Raw genomic sequence first — 15,179 nt, 5'->3', positions numbered from 1 at the left:
TCTAAGTGATCAGCAGGACGTGGTGAGCCCAGTGTCCTCCTACCCTGCCATCTTCCTCCAGTCTCCCTTTAACTGTTTTTGAAACTATAGTTAAGTGGTTAATATAATACCATATTAGAGTATTATGAATTTGATTACATACTTACTTTTACCAGTGTGTTGCATATTTTTATATATTTCCATGTTACTAATATGAAAGAGCCCTTTCATTTCAACTTGAAGAACTTCTTTCAGTATTTCTTTTTTTTAATTTAAAAAATAAAAAAAGGTTTTTATTTATTTTTTCTTTGTGAGAGAGAGAGACAGAGTGCAAGCTGGGGAGGGGCAGAGAGAGAGGGAGACAGAATCCAAAGCAGGCTCCAGGCTCCAGGCTCCGAGCTGTCAGTACAGAGCCGAAACTCATGAACCATGAGATCATGACCTGAACCAAAGTCGGCTGCGTAACTCAGCCACCCAGATGTCCCTTTTTAAAATTAAAAAAAAAAATGTTTATTTATTTTTGAGAGAGAGAGAGAGGGAGGGAAGGAGGGGAAGGGAGGGAGGGGTCGAGAGAGGGAGACACAGAATCTGAAGCAGGGTCTAGGCTCTGAGCTGTCAGTGCAGAGCCTGATATGGGGCTTGAACTCATGAACTGTGAGATCATGACCTGAGCCACGCTTAACCAGTGGAGTCATCCAGACTTCCCTAAGTATTTCTTATAAGGCATATCTAGTGATGATGAACTCTCTCAGCTTTTGTTTGAGAAAATTTTTTCTCTTCTTCATTTCCGAAGGAAAACTTTGTTAGATAAAGTTGGTTGGCATTTTTTTTCCTTTCAGCATTTGTAATATGTCATCCTATTCTCTCCTGGCCTATAAGTTTTCTGTGTATAAATCTGATTGACTTATGGGGATTCCTTTGTAAATGATAAGCTTCTTTTTACTTTTTAGATTCTATTGTAGAATCTACTTTTTAGATTCTATATTTGTCTTTGATATTTGCCAGTTTTATTATAACGTGCCTTGGATAAGATCTTTTGAGTTATATTTGGGGACTTACGAGCTTCATGAACTTGGGTGGGCAAATCTCTCACCAGATTTGGGATGTTCTCAGCTATTTTTTCTTTAAATAAGCTTTTTGGCTCTTTCTCCCTCTCCTTTTCTGTGACTCCAGTAATGTGCATTTGTTTCTCTTGATGGTATGCCATAGTCCATATAGACTTTTGTTACTCTTTTTTTTAAAGAATTCTAATTTTTGAGAGAGAGAGAAAGAGAGAGCGTGTGTGTGTGTGCACAAGTTGGGGAGGGGCAGAGAGAGAGAGAGAAGGAGAGGGAGGCACAGAATCTCAGGCAGGCTCCAGGCTCTGAGCTGTCAGTGCAGAGCCTGATGTGGGGCTCAAACCGATAAACCGTGAGATCATGACCTCAGCCGAAGTTAGATGCTTAAGTCATTGAGCCACCCATGAGTCCCTCTTTACTCTTTTCATTCATTAAAATATTTTAATCCTCAGGATGGATAATTTCAAAGTTCCTGTCTTCTATTTCATGGATTCTTTCTTCTGGTTGAGTCATTCTATTGATGCTGTTGCATTTTCCATTTCATTCATTGTATGCATTAGCTCCAGAATTTGTTAGGTTCTGTTTTATAATTTCTGTCCCTGTTAAACTTCTCATTTTGTTCATGTAGTGTTTTCCTGTGGGTTTTTTTTTTTTTCTGGCAGGGGTGGGGTGGGCAGGAATGTTCTTTGTGCATTTTCTTACAGCTCATTGAGCTTCCTTAAAATAGCTATTTTGAATTAGCTGGTAAGTTGCAGGTCTCCATGTCTTTGGGGTCAGTTACTGGAAAATTATTGTTACCCTTTGATAGTGCCATGTTTGTTTGATTTTTCATGTTTCTTGAAATCTTACGTTGCTGTCTTCACATGTGAAGTAGCAATCACTTTATCCAGTCTTTATTGACTGACCTTGGGGAAGAAATACCTTCTGTCAGTCCTGCTAGGGATTCCGAGGCTTTTTGCAGACTTTCTGTGGATATGTCTGTTCCACACATCTTGCTCCCTCTCATGGCAGAATTCTTAAGCTTGTATGCCTTGTCTTGATCTTGCAGCGCACCAGGCTTGGTGCTTGGTGCTTGGTGTTTGGTGTACTGACAGCCTCCCTTTTACAGAGCTAAATGTTCAAGTTTGTGGTTTCTCCTTGGCATGAAGATTCAGCCTAGCTTTTGGCTGGTTCGCTACCTGTCTGCCAAGCTTGTTCTCACTGTGATTGGTAGCACACACAGGGAGCCTGCCATGGGGTGTGGGTGTGGGTATGTGATGAGCATGTGGCACTGTGGTGCTTGTGGGCTAGATGGGGGATTTGCAGGTCGGGTGTCTGTCTCCGTGACGCTTGGGTGGGCCTTATGATGGAGTTCCTGATAAGGTTAGCATCCGTGTTCCTTAGATATATTCCAAGCCCTGGCCGCTATCCTCCCAACTGCTCTTTGCTCCCCAGTCATGCAGCTCATGACTCACTACTCTGGAGGAAAGAGAGAAATGGGTCTCTTTGGAAGCATCCCACACACTTGTGGAGGCCAGGGGCTCACACACACACACCCTGTCTTTCCTCTGTGGGGAAAATTGCAGGCCAAGAGGGCCCTCTTGGGCCGAGCTGTGCCACCTTACAGGAGAGGTGATGTGGGTAGAGTAAAACTGTTCCTCTTACCCTCTCTGATGTGTCCAAATGCAGACATTTTTGCTCCAGTGGTGTGCTGGAGCTTCTCCATTAGACTCCTGGACTTCTATAACAAATAAATTGGCAGGCTTTAATCATTTTGTTAAATTTTAGGGTATTTAATTTTCTTGGTTTTGGTAATTGGAAATGTAATAGATATTTTATAAATGTTTTCTGAATATTGCTAAGCAAACAGAAAAAAAATAATAGTAGTAACAACAAAAAAGAAGCAAATTGCTACACAAATTCTGAGATCCCTGAATTGGAGTTAATAGTTACTTTGATGTATGCAAATATTTTTCAATATTATGTTGAATTTTGTTTCCTATTATGCTTAAACTTTTGAGGATCAATAATCCTTTGACTGTAATAATTTGTTGAGAGCTTTGCATGGGAGAAAATGTACATATGCACATGCACATGTCACTTTGTATCCACCATAGCAGAGCTTTGGGGAAGAACCACCCTTGAGAGTAGCAGTGGTGCCATTGTTTTTGTGCCACCCAACACCTACCTCAGTTAGGAACCACCTGAGCCAACCTCTAAGGTAAGTGTGCTTTGTCCCAAATACAAACAAAATGGAAATTAGTGGTTTACCTTGGTGAGCATTTATTATTTCAAATACTCCAAAAAATCTAGAAGATAGGCAGGGTGGGAAAGGGTGATTGTATCTTACTGGGTGTCATTTGGTGGTAGATTCAGTTTTATAATCCAAACCTGATTTCTAGTCCTGTGATGTTGTGCAACACAACATCACTTTCCAAGGATTTCTACCCAGGACACATCTGGAACTGTTCTGCTAATTGTCATGAGCATAGGCTTCTACTATTCTATTTTTTGCTTCGATTCTTGAGAGCATTTTATGGTTCAAAATGATTGCTTGGAATCAGTCATCACAATTGTATTTCAGGTCCAAAGAAAGAAAGGATGGAGATGGACCAAAATGTATATGCCAGAGGTCTTTAAAGTTAGCTACTTAGACTTTGCCACATGCTGTTTACTCTTACAACTCACTGGCCAGATCAGTTGAAGAACCATCTCTTTTGAAAGGGAAGTTTTGAATTTGAGACTTTGAGTGGCCATGTGCCCAGTTCAGAATTGGGAGACCTACTACTAGGAAGAAGGAAGAATAGATTTTTAGGGGACAACTAGAAGTTCTTGAAGTCAGTCACAGTTTCTGGACTCCATTGTTTCTCGTAGATGCTCAAATAAATGAGTGTTCAACTAAGATTGCTTACTACTGCTACTTTGTATTATATGTATCCTTGGAAATTTGGAACCAATGCGTATTCTTTTTTAGAAAAACTCCAATTTTTCTTTTTGATATTAAAGGTTAAAGATTAGTGTATAGTACTGAGAGAACCACGTGGTGGAATAAGAAGAGTTCTCTGTGATCTTTTCCCATGTCCAGAAAAGCCCAACATCCATCCGTTTGGAATTACCAAAATCATTTAAATTCTTTTATGAGAACAAGTTGCTAGTGGAGAGGGAGAGACAGAGAGAACTTGTATATTCTCAGTGATCTGTTGCAAGTTTCTCTGGGAATTATTTATTTTTTATCTAAAGAAAATCAGGCATAGATGTTTGCCTTAAATGAGAAACAGAAACTCTTGTCAATAAACCTAATGTTTACTTAGCCAATGAGCACTTACAAAGTTATAGAAGATATACATTGTGTAGGATATGGGGTGGGAACCTCTGATATGATATTTTAAAATCAGTTTGGAGTTGCATGCCCACTGGAATCTCATTTATTTGAATTAGTGAAAATGGTAAGATATTTCATTTTCTCGTATAATGGTGATGTATGTCTTAGCCACTAAACCAATGCCATAAAATAATAAATGTTCAATACTGAACAATGTCTCTTGAGTTAAAACTAGGAAATGAGTGAGGGTTTAGTAGTAAGTGTGTGTGTGTGTGTGTGTGTGTGTGTGTGTGTTTTGTGAGACATATTGTTAAGAATAGGAGGTAGCACAATTTATAACTTGGGTACCAAGTCCTTTTACTGATAAATGAAAAATGACAAGAGAAGAATCACAGCATTGATTACTCAAACTTTCCCATAAATGACATTTCAGTTTTAAAATTTTAATGTATGTTTCTTCACATTTATTTTTATAATTCATATGAAGTCAAAGAAGCAAATACTCTGTGACACTGTCATGGACTCTGGGTCAGGAGTTCTCTCTTGTCCAGCAAGACAGCGGATGCAGGATTAAAATGCTAGATAGGCTAATGCCTGGGAGGAGACAAGAGTCCTGAGTAAGGGTCCTTGCTCCATTTTTATTAGGATCAGAAGTCTTACAAGCTTGATGGACGTGCACAGAGACAGTGAAACTGAACATTAACTCGTGGGCATGAGGGAAAGGGAGTTTTGAAGAGGTGTTAGGGGTTTGGGTCAATACAAAACAAAATCCTGGCACCTGGATGGCTAGCATGAGGCACCATGTCTTTTTATCTTAGCTAGCCTAGGGGATAAGACAGACAGAACATGGTACCTTACAGTCAACAAGGCACGTTTCTGTTGCTAATAAGCTCTGCTCAGACCTGCTGTGGTCTATAGCTCTGTTTACCTGTTTACCTATTTTGGTCCTTCCTTCCTGTGAAAGCAGCTTTCTGCTATTGTACTAAATTGGGGGGCATTTCCACGCTGAATATCCAATCTTGTTTACCTAATCTTGGATGCTTTCATTCTGAGGCTTCCTATATGCCTTGTTGACCTATGGGTGCAAGCTCAAGGAATTCCTAAGCGTATTCCCCACGTGACACTATGCCAAAGCTGTTCAATTATGGTGAAGAATAGTCTTGTTAGGTTTTTTTGGTTTTTAGCTACTCAAATGATTTTTTATCTGATTGAGAAAAGAAATATTAAACTACATAATAGCTCAAATAGAATGGTATATAAAACTTGTGTCTTTTATAATATGAATAATGGATGGGCACAGAAGATACTCAATAATTGGGATTATCTTTCTTACCTCCTCCACCTAAGGACCTAATGGAATTAGAAATATTTATGTGAATTTTAAGGTTAGAATTTCTTTTAGTCTTTTTTCAGATGAGTAAATGAGTGTGAATGAGTGAATAATTTCCATATGGTATGTTTGATGGAACAGATTTACTTCACATTTTTTCTTCTTCTAATTCTTTCTTTTTTTTTTTTTTTTTTTTGAGAGAGAGAGAGAGAGTGTGAGCATGTCAGTGGGGGAGAGGGACAGAGAGAGAAAATCTTAAGCAGGGTTCACACTCAGCATGGAGCCCAACAATGGGGCTCAATCCCACAACCCTGGGATCATGACCTGATCCAAAATCAAGAGTCGGAAGCTCAACAAAATGAGCCACTCAGACACCATTTTCTGAGCCAGTTTGCTAAATATTTAGGTATAGATATTATATTTTTTTTATAAGAGGCAATGTAATCTCATAATCACAGTTTTGCCTTTTACTTTCTTGACTCTGTCAGCTTTTCCCCCTCTGCCTATAAAACAACTTTGTTAGTATATATTGGTTTCCTCTGGACAGTTTTGCATGGGAAACTTTTACCTATTTCACAACTATCAGAAATACCATCACCTTATAGATTTGATGGCATTCTTTCTTTTATGGACCCATAAAGAATTAATGAGGATGTCCCAGATTATTTATCTGGTTTTTCAAGATCTTTGAGGATCTTCAAAAATTTTTGAGAGTGTTATGAGAAGGCAGTTTATAGGAAGTCAAGCAACTCTACTTGTCTTTCAGATTCTGGTCAGGCATATGTGTTCTGGATTTCTAGAAAGTAGATACTACTGTTGTCACATGATGAGGCATTGAAAAATCTTGGTTGGAGAAAAGATATTTGTAACTCTTAAACAATAGGAACTATAGACAGTATAAAAGTAATAAGTTACTCTCATTGTCCTTGGTCAACAAGACTTTCTCACTTATACTTGTACTACATTTCCAGGCTTTTCCCCCATCCATTATAAGGGGCAGGGCTCACAGTTGACTGGACTGTCTTGGCTGTGTCTATTACTACCAAGAGATGTTTTGGCAGGTAGTTTCCTCAGATTATGACAGGTTAAATTAAACCATTTTGAAATTAAAAAAAATTTTTTTAGGTGTTTATTTATTTTGAGGGAGAGAGAGCACAGTTGGGGGGAGGGGCAGAGAGAAGGTAAGACAGAATCCCAAGCAGGCTCTGCACCATCAACGCAGACCACAATGCGGGGCGCAAACTCAACCGTGAGATCATGACCTGAGCAGAGATCAAGAGCTGGACGCTTAACTGACTGTGCCACCCAGGTGCCCCTAAACTATTTTGAATTTAACGTACATTATGTTGATGAGAACTGGATTGTTTGTTTGAAGCTCTGAGATTCATCTCAGTATGAACCACTTTATTTCCTACTAGGATATCCTTTTGCTATTGTGAAGATATAAACAATGTCTACTTCTATTAAAAAGAAATATATGTGCAGGCAAAATATGTTTTTGAATTGAAGATATTATTTCTTATTAACAGACTGCATGAGACACATTAATGCTTGATTATTAGTGCTAATAGAGAAATATAGAGAGTATAGTTTATCAAAAGACAAGATGCATTTTGGAATATAATTTAATTTTAGTATATTAATACATGAAATGATGAAGCCATATGGAAAGTCTGATTCTGGAGAAACTGAAGGTTCTCATTTCTGTGTATCATGTTTCGCAGATGTACGTATATCCTGCTGTATATCATGTTTCAAAATACTCAAAATAATACTTTTTGATGGTTTCAAACTTTATTTGGATCAAAGAAAGGTTGTTGAAAGCTTTCACTTAAAGCTGTTTGTTAAGGTGCTATTGAGAGTGAATAAAAACAAAAAGAAGTAACATAGAACTTAAGTGAGCAAGAGAGGGACCTATTCAGGTAATGTGGAAGCTATATCTAGGTATAATTGAAGGTTGACTTTCTGGCAGAAGGCATAAAGAAACATTATTTGGCTTATTCCAAACTGAGGCCAATTCTTTAGGAAGTATGCTTGAGGATATACTTGGCAATAAATTTAACAGCTAGCAAGGTCTCTTTACAGGTCGGCTTTATCTGAGATTCTGGAAGGAGAAAACAAAATTTGCCTTTATCTCGGAGCTCAAAGGCAAATGTGTGTTTGATGCCCAGGTTGTAAGCCCAGTCTAAAGAAGAACCTGATGTCGGGTCTGTAAAACATAAGCAATAAATATTTAATTAGAAACAAATGCTAATGTTTTTCTTGAAATGGAAATTCACTGGTGTAAAATTAGCAATAAAAAATAATTATGTGTACAGTTAATTGCAGTAAGGAATGGGAGTAGTGGTCTATATAGTATAGAGTGTAGAATAAAACATAATCATGGTTTTGGGATCCACCACTCATTTTAAATACGTGCTGCATTTTCAAAATTACATTTTGTTTGGGCCAGTACTCTAAATAAATTGAGTTTGTTTACTGGGCACACAGTGTTGCAGATGGAGGTGGTCTGGGCAAGTGCAAGCAGCTGTGTAAACCAACTAAGGAGGGGGTCACTGGTCACTGAAAACTCAACCAAAAAAAAAATCATGCATACAAGCTAGGCAAAATTATGTTCTTCCTAATAGTTCAGGTCCCTTTTTATTCATGTTGCTTGGGTGAACTATTTTCTAGTTAAAAGACCAAGAAAGCTTAAATCAATTATTTTAAGGATGTATTTAATCCCCTAATCCAACTTTTCAATGTCAATTTTTATGAGATTTACTAAGAATGTTATTATTTGAAAATCTAAACAGACATCTAGAAGTTATATATATATAAGGTTTATACAAGTGCATGTGTATACTATAAATGCATTTATGTATATTTTCATTTGCATAATAGAAAAACTACTTTTTTGTATATAAAATAATTTATGTTCCAGGACAAGTGATGCGTTTAACTGATATTAATATTTTAGGTTTGAAGGATGAAAACTCAAAGTTGTGATGAAGAAAGAAGAAATATTTTGGTAGAAATAGACAGGGTTGGCTCTTAAATTATTCAACAAATATTGTTTTATTTATTTATTAAACAACTTTTTTTAACATTTATTATTGAGAGACAGAGAGAGACAGAGCATGAGCATGGGAGGGGCAGAGGGAGGAGGAGACACAGAATACGAAGCAGGCTCCAGGCTCTGAGCTGTCAGCACAGAGCCTGACGTGGGGCTTGAACCCCCAAGCCACGAGATCATGACCTGAGTTGAAGTTGGACGCTTAATTAACTGAGCCACCCAGGCACCCCAATTCAACAAATATTATTAAACCTTTAATATGCATGGTGTACTATACTTGGTACTGTGGAGGGTGGGTGTGTTCAGGTTACAAAGGTAAAGATGATATTGGTGTCTTTGGGAACTTACAGTTTAGGGGAGAGAAGTCAAAGATGCAAATCAATAGAGACAGGGAAGACTATGTAAGTACCATAAGAAAGGTAACAGTATAATCTTTATGTTGACTCTTATGTAGATTAAAAAAAAATTATGTATGTCTGGTGAGGAGGTTGACATTTTATGCTCAATGCCTACTAAATACCGCCTTTATGATGGAGAGCCTTGAAGAAAAGCTAGTGTTTTTCCAGATGGAAATGGAAGAAAGGTATTCTGGCCAGTGAGCTACGAAGATGGAAAAGCATGGAGGCCTTTTTATGACGAGAGAGAGGTTCAGCTGGACTGAAACAAATGGAGAAGTGAGAGTTTGTGGGCAAAGCTCAGAAAACCTGATAAATCAGGACAAGGTGTTTTGTTTGGAAGGCAATAATAGTTATTTTAGTGCCATACTTAGGACTGGAAAAAGCAGAAACCGGTTAGGAGGTATTGTGAAATGAAAGCCTGAACTTGTGTAGAGTCATCACACTGGGCATAGCATTGAGTGGTCCGTGTCACAAATACTGGAATGGAAGAGTCACAAAATCTGATCAAAATGATTGAGATTTCAGTCTGGATGGCTGAAGACAATCCACACATTATTAATAGAAACAGGAACTCAGAGAGGATAGTGATGAGGAAAAGAAAGGATAAAGGAGGGGAGACAAAAGGATGTTTAGCATCAACCACATTTAGGACAGAGCTTGAGAAAATGAATTTTGAAGTCATTGGGAGAAACATCATAAGTGTTGTTTAGAAAGCAGCTCCCACACATTCAGGTTCATTATGTTTTCTTGGTGAATTGATCCTTTTATCTTTATTAATGTCCCTCTTTGTTTCTAGCAAAGTTTTTTGGTTTGAAATTTACTTTATCTGATATTTAATATGGCTACTTCTCTTTTGATTAATGTTTGTATGGTATATCTCTTTCTAGCCTTTCAGTTTCAACCCATCTGTGTTATATTTGAAGTAAGTTTATTGTAGGCAGTGTATTATTGAATCATTTTTTTTAAATCCACTCTGCCAATCTGTCTCTATTTAATATCTTTGGTTAAATTTTGATATGACTTAAATCTACCATCTTATTGTTTGATATTTATTTTGATGTTGTTTGATATTTATTGTCTGATATTTGACTCTCTGTTTTTCATTCCTCTCTTTCTCTTTTCTTTTTCTGGTTAAATGAACATTTTAAGGATTCCATTTTGATTGATTTATAATAACATTTTTGGGTATATTACTTTGTAAAGTTTTCTTAGTGGTTGCTCCAAGTATTACAATATACATACATAATTTATCACAATCTGCTGATATCAGTGTTTTACCATGTCAAGTGACATATAGAAATCTTGCACTTAGTTTCTTTTTATATTTCTACTTTTTAAATATAGCTGTCTTGAGTACTTCTGAATATGCATTGAGCATCACATCAAATGGTGTTATAATTTTTTCATTCTGCAATGATGAAGAGAAGATAGTCATTCATTTGTTCATTCATTCATTACATAATCCATCGTTCTTGTGTTCTTTCTACAGTTTCAAGCATTCTCCTATTACCAGTTATTTCTTATTTGGAGAACCTCCTTTAGTCATTTTTATTTTTTTTTAATGTTTATTTACTTGAGAGAGAGAGAATATGTATGAGTGGAGGAGGGACAGAAAGAGGGCAGAAAGAGAGGGAGAGAGAATCCTGAGCAGGCTCCTTGTTCAGTGCTGACCCTAACACGGGACTCAATCTCATGATCACAAGATCATGACCTGAGCCAAAATCAACAGTTGTACACTTAACCAGGGCTCGATCCCACAACTCTGGGATCATGACCTAAGCTGAAATCAAGAGTCAGATGCTTAACTGACTGAGCCACCGAGGCACCCCTCCTTTAGCCATATTTAAAGGGTAGGTGTTTGGGTGATGAAATTTGTCTGAGAATGTCTTTATTTCCTCTTCTTTACTTTTCTTTCCTTTTTTTTTTAGTTTATTTATTTATTTTTAGAAACAGAGAGGGAGCACAAGTGGGAGAGGGGCAGAGAGAGAGAAAGGGAGAGAGAGATATTCCCAAGCAGGCTTGTGCTGTCAGCAGAGAGTCCAACCCAGGGCTTGATCCCCATGAATCTTGAGATCATGACCTGAGCCGAAATCAAGAGTTAGAGACTTAACCAAATCAGTCACCCAGGTGCCCCTATTTCCTCTTTATTTCTGAAGGATATTTTTGCTGAATATAGAGTTTAAGGTAGATAGTTCTTGTCTTTTAGTACTAGAAAAATACCGTCATTTCCTTTTGGCTTTCCATGGTTTCAACAAATCTATCATTTGAATTGTTCCCCCCCCCCCCCCCCGATTGTTTCTCTCTGGTTGCTTTCAAAAGTTTTTTCTTTGTCTTTAGTTTTCAGAATTTTAAACATTTTTTTTAATGTTTATTTTTGAAAGGGGGGGGGTGCAGAATGCGAGTCGGGAGGGGCAGAGAAAGAGGAAGACATAGAATCTGAAGCAGGCTCCAGGCTCTGAGCTGTCAGCACAGAGCCTGATGCAGGACTTAAACCCACAAACTGTGAGATCATGACTTGAGCCCGTCGGACGCTCAACTGACTGAGCCACCCAGGTGCCTCTAGTTTTCAGAATTTAAAAATTTTTTTTTCAACGTTTATTTATTTTTGGGACAGAGAGAGACAGAGCATGGACGGGGGAGGGGCAGAGAGAGAGGGAGACACAGAATCGGAAACAGGCTCCAGGCTCTGAGCCATCAGCCCAGAGCCTGACGCGGGGCTCGAACTCCCGGACCGCGAGATCGTGACCTGGCTGAAGTCGGACGCTTAACCGACTGCGCCACCCAGGCGCCCCTAGTTTTCAGAATTTTAATTATGATGCACTCAATGTGAGTGTTTTTAGTTTATCCTGTTTGGCATTCACTCAGCTTTTTGATATATTGGTTTATGTTTTTAGGAACTTTTATAAATTTCAGTCTTTATTTTTCCATATTTTTTTTCCATTCTCACTCTCCTTCTCTTCTGAGATTTTGATGTTTTGAATGTTGGATCTTCTGTTATTGCACCTCAGGTCCCTGAAGCTTTGCTCATCTTTTTTCAATTTGTTTTCTCTCTTCAGATTGGCTTATTCTTTCTTTAAGTTCACTGATTCTTCCCTCCATCATATTCATTCTGCTATTGAGCCTTTCCAGTGAATTTTTAAATATTTTAAGTTATTGTATTTTCCAGTTCTGTGATTTCTATTTGGTTCCTTTTTATGTCTTTCTTTCTTTTTTCCTTCTTTCTTTCTTTCTTTCTTTCTTTCTTTCTTTCTTTCTTTCTTTTGGTGAGATTTTCTGTATTTTCATTTGTTTCAAGGCTGTCTAATTACTTGTTGAAGTATTTTAATGATGGTGACTTTGAAATTCTTGTCAGATAATTCTAACGTGTAAATCATCTCAGTTTTGGCATCTGTTGATTGTCTTTTCTCTTTCATGCTGTTACTTTCCTCATTATTGGTGTGATAGTGATTTTTGATTGTATTTGGACATTTTGGCTATTATGTTAAATCTTAAATCTTAACTGATACCTATTTTAGCAGTCAGTCACTGTGTTTAGGATTAGCATTCAGGCTCTGGTCTTCTTCTGTGACTTGTGGTTCCGATGACAATATGGTTTTCAGAATCTTTGCATTGCTAATTTGGTGTGGTTGATTCCCCTAGTGCTGCTGGTCTCCCATTGATTGCTGCAGGTAACTACTACCTGAGTGAAAAGTGATCTCCCTAGCTTGGCCACTGGTGCCTTCCAGGTGACAAGTGCAGTCTCAAGCCTTTAAGGAAAGAGAGCACTTCCCTGATGGGAAAGAAGCAGGAGGAGGAGGAGGGGCCTGAAGAGAGAATCTTCTGATGTATGTGTGAAGTGTACCTGTTTTTTTGAAAATGTCAACTTTTAGAGGCAGTCGGCAGAGACCAAGTAGAAAAGGAGGAGGGGGAGGCAAACCAGGAGAGTTCATTGGTAAGGAAGGCCAAGGGATGGCAAGAAGAAGGGGTATCGACAGGGTCCAGCATTGTAGGGAGTTTGTGGAGTGTGTGAGCTGAGATAACTGTAGTGGCTTTAGTGATTAAGAAGGCTGCCATTTTTAGCTAGAGTTGGGTTTAAGTTCATTAGAAAAAGGCATATAAAAATAAGAGTTTGGTAGCAATGGAGTTAGGATAAGTAGGAATTGTGTCTTGTATGGTGGTTTAGAGTATGCTAGATGTTTTAATAAACTTGGTCAATTTCTAGATGTATTAGTTCTCCATTTGCAGTTAAGTAAACTGTTGTGACGTTAAAGAGTATGGCTATTCTGTTTTGGCAAATTTATGTGACATTTCTCATTAAGATTAATAGTGGTTATTGAGAATGAATAGAATTTGTGATTTTTCATAATTATGTGATGTTACTAAGTTTAATAATTTTTCTTTTATGATACCACTTTTCGTATCTTTAAAACCTTAAATTTCAAGGAAAAACTATATAAGGCATGAAATAAATGCAACACCGAAAGCTTCTCACTTTAAGAATACATTTTTCTAGAACTTAATCTATTGACTGTGTTACTTAGCCTTTTATTTGTGTACATCTGTACCTACTAAAATATGTATATATATTTATAAAAACCACTTGCTAAATACCAGGCACCCTATTAAGTGCTTTATGTATGTTAACTCATTTCATAAATTCCTATCACAACCTTAGGATTTAAGTACCATTTGCTGTTTTATAGAAGAGGAGACTTAGGCAAGGAGAGATTAACAATTTGCTCAAAGGCACTATCTAGTACATAGTTGAGTAAGGAATCAAACCCAAGCTGCATATCTTCAGTTTGTGCTATTAACCATTGTACTATACCACCTACTGTATGTCAATCTATAGTTCTCCCAATTGGAAGTCTTCTTGGACTTGTGCAAGATAATTTTTTTGTTGTTGATGACATTTTCTTAATATATTGATATTAAAAAAAGTCTCCTTTCAAGGCACATTAGGTACAAGGAACTTACTGCAATACAGTCAAAACAAGTCAAAATAAAACTGAACCAAATTAGGAATCTGGTTTTAGTCCACAGGAGTCTACATAACATAATGCTTGTGGCTTAACATGTGTCTTTTGAAAAAAAGCATTATTGACATGCATAAACATAATGACCTGCACTTTTATGTCAATACTAAGTTCTATTTGAAACAAGAGCTAAGCTAGGGCTATGTGGGCATAAGTTGAAATTGAAGATGTGGTACTTAGACACTAAAACAAAAGCAACAGAACTAGAACCTTTACATCCTATTTCTTAATCCACCATATAGATTTCAGTTTAACACAATAGGAAGGGACTAGTGAAAGAGACATTAAACTGATTTTACGTGATCAAAGTGGCTGAAACTTTTGGCCAGCCCATTTTCCCACCAGGAGCTAGGGAAGAAGACTGTGTTTGCATAGGGACGAGGCCAAAAAAAGAGTCCAATTAAAAACAAAACAAAACAAAACAACCACAGAAAACTGTTGAGTTTGCCCCAACTAATTCTCATGAGTTCCAGTGAGGATAAATGTTGGTTGGGAACAGGAAGGTGGATGAATTAAATCGCAAATTTATCTTGATAAAACAACTTCCATTGACCTTGTATCCTTGTAAAAGTTCAGTATAATTTGTTTCTAGAAAAATCTTCTCCCCACAAAAGGGAAACATGTGTTCCCTAGACTCACATATAATTCAGAATCACCTGTTAAAACTGAGGTTTAAATTATCAGTTCTAAATGTTCTAATTTACAAGTTCTAAAATTTTCTTTAATATATATAAAAAAGAATTAGGGAAAATGGCACAGTAAACAATAAGAAAGACTTACAGATAGTTGATGCTATTGGGCCATAGATGTAGCGGGTTTCATACCGAGTTGATAGAACATCAGTGCCGATCTTTGCAACTTTGGCCTGGAGAAAAAGGGAAGTTAGTGTTGGAATAATAGGAAACTATGTAAATGCTGTTAATTTATTGGGGATTAAAAAATAAATTGTACTGTTTTTTTGGCAATTGAAGATGAAAATAAAATCAATGGTTGTGAGAGATTTATTTTTGGGAAGATATATTGTCATTGTAAAGACAATGTGA

The 15,179-nt window shown here is 37.3% G+C and overlaps 1 protein-coding gene across 1 annotated transcript in view; it reads right to left on the bottom strand.

Moving 5' to 3' along the window:
* Positions 1-7,279: 7,279 nt before the first annotated feature.
* CPA3 (carboxypeptidase A3) overlaps positions 7,280-15,179 on the bottom strand; it is a 28,064-nt gene continuing 20,164 nt past the window's right edge. Inside the window, exons 10-11 of the mRNA XM_030329949.1 lie at positions 14,917-15,001; positions 7,280-7,877 (exon numbers count right to left, since the gene is read on the bottom strand). Coding sequence (XP_030185809.1) covers positions 7,690-7,877; positions 14,917-15,001 — 273 coding nt within the window. The 3' untranslated portion in view covers positions 7,280-7,689. The remainder of the gene's footprint in view (positions 7,878-14,916; positions 15,002-15,179) is intronic.

Source organism: Lynx canadensis, chromosome C2 (assembly GCF_007474595.2).
Source record: "Lynx canadensis isolate LIC74 chromosome C2, mLynCan4.pri.v2, whole genome shotgun sequence".
In the NCBI taxonomy this organism is placed as follows: Eukaryota; Metazoa; Chordata; class Mammalia; order Carnivora; family Felidae; genus Lynx; species Lynx canadensis.
This window is presented reverse-complemented; position numbering and strand designations above follow the sequence as displayed.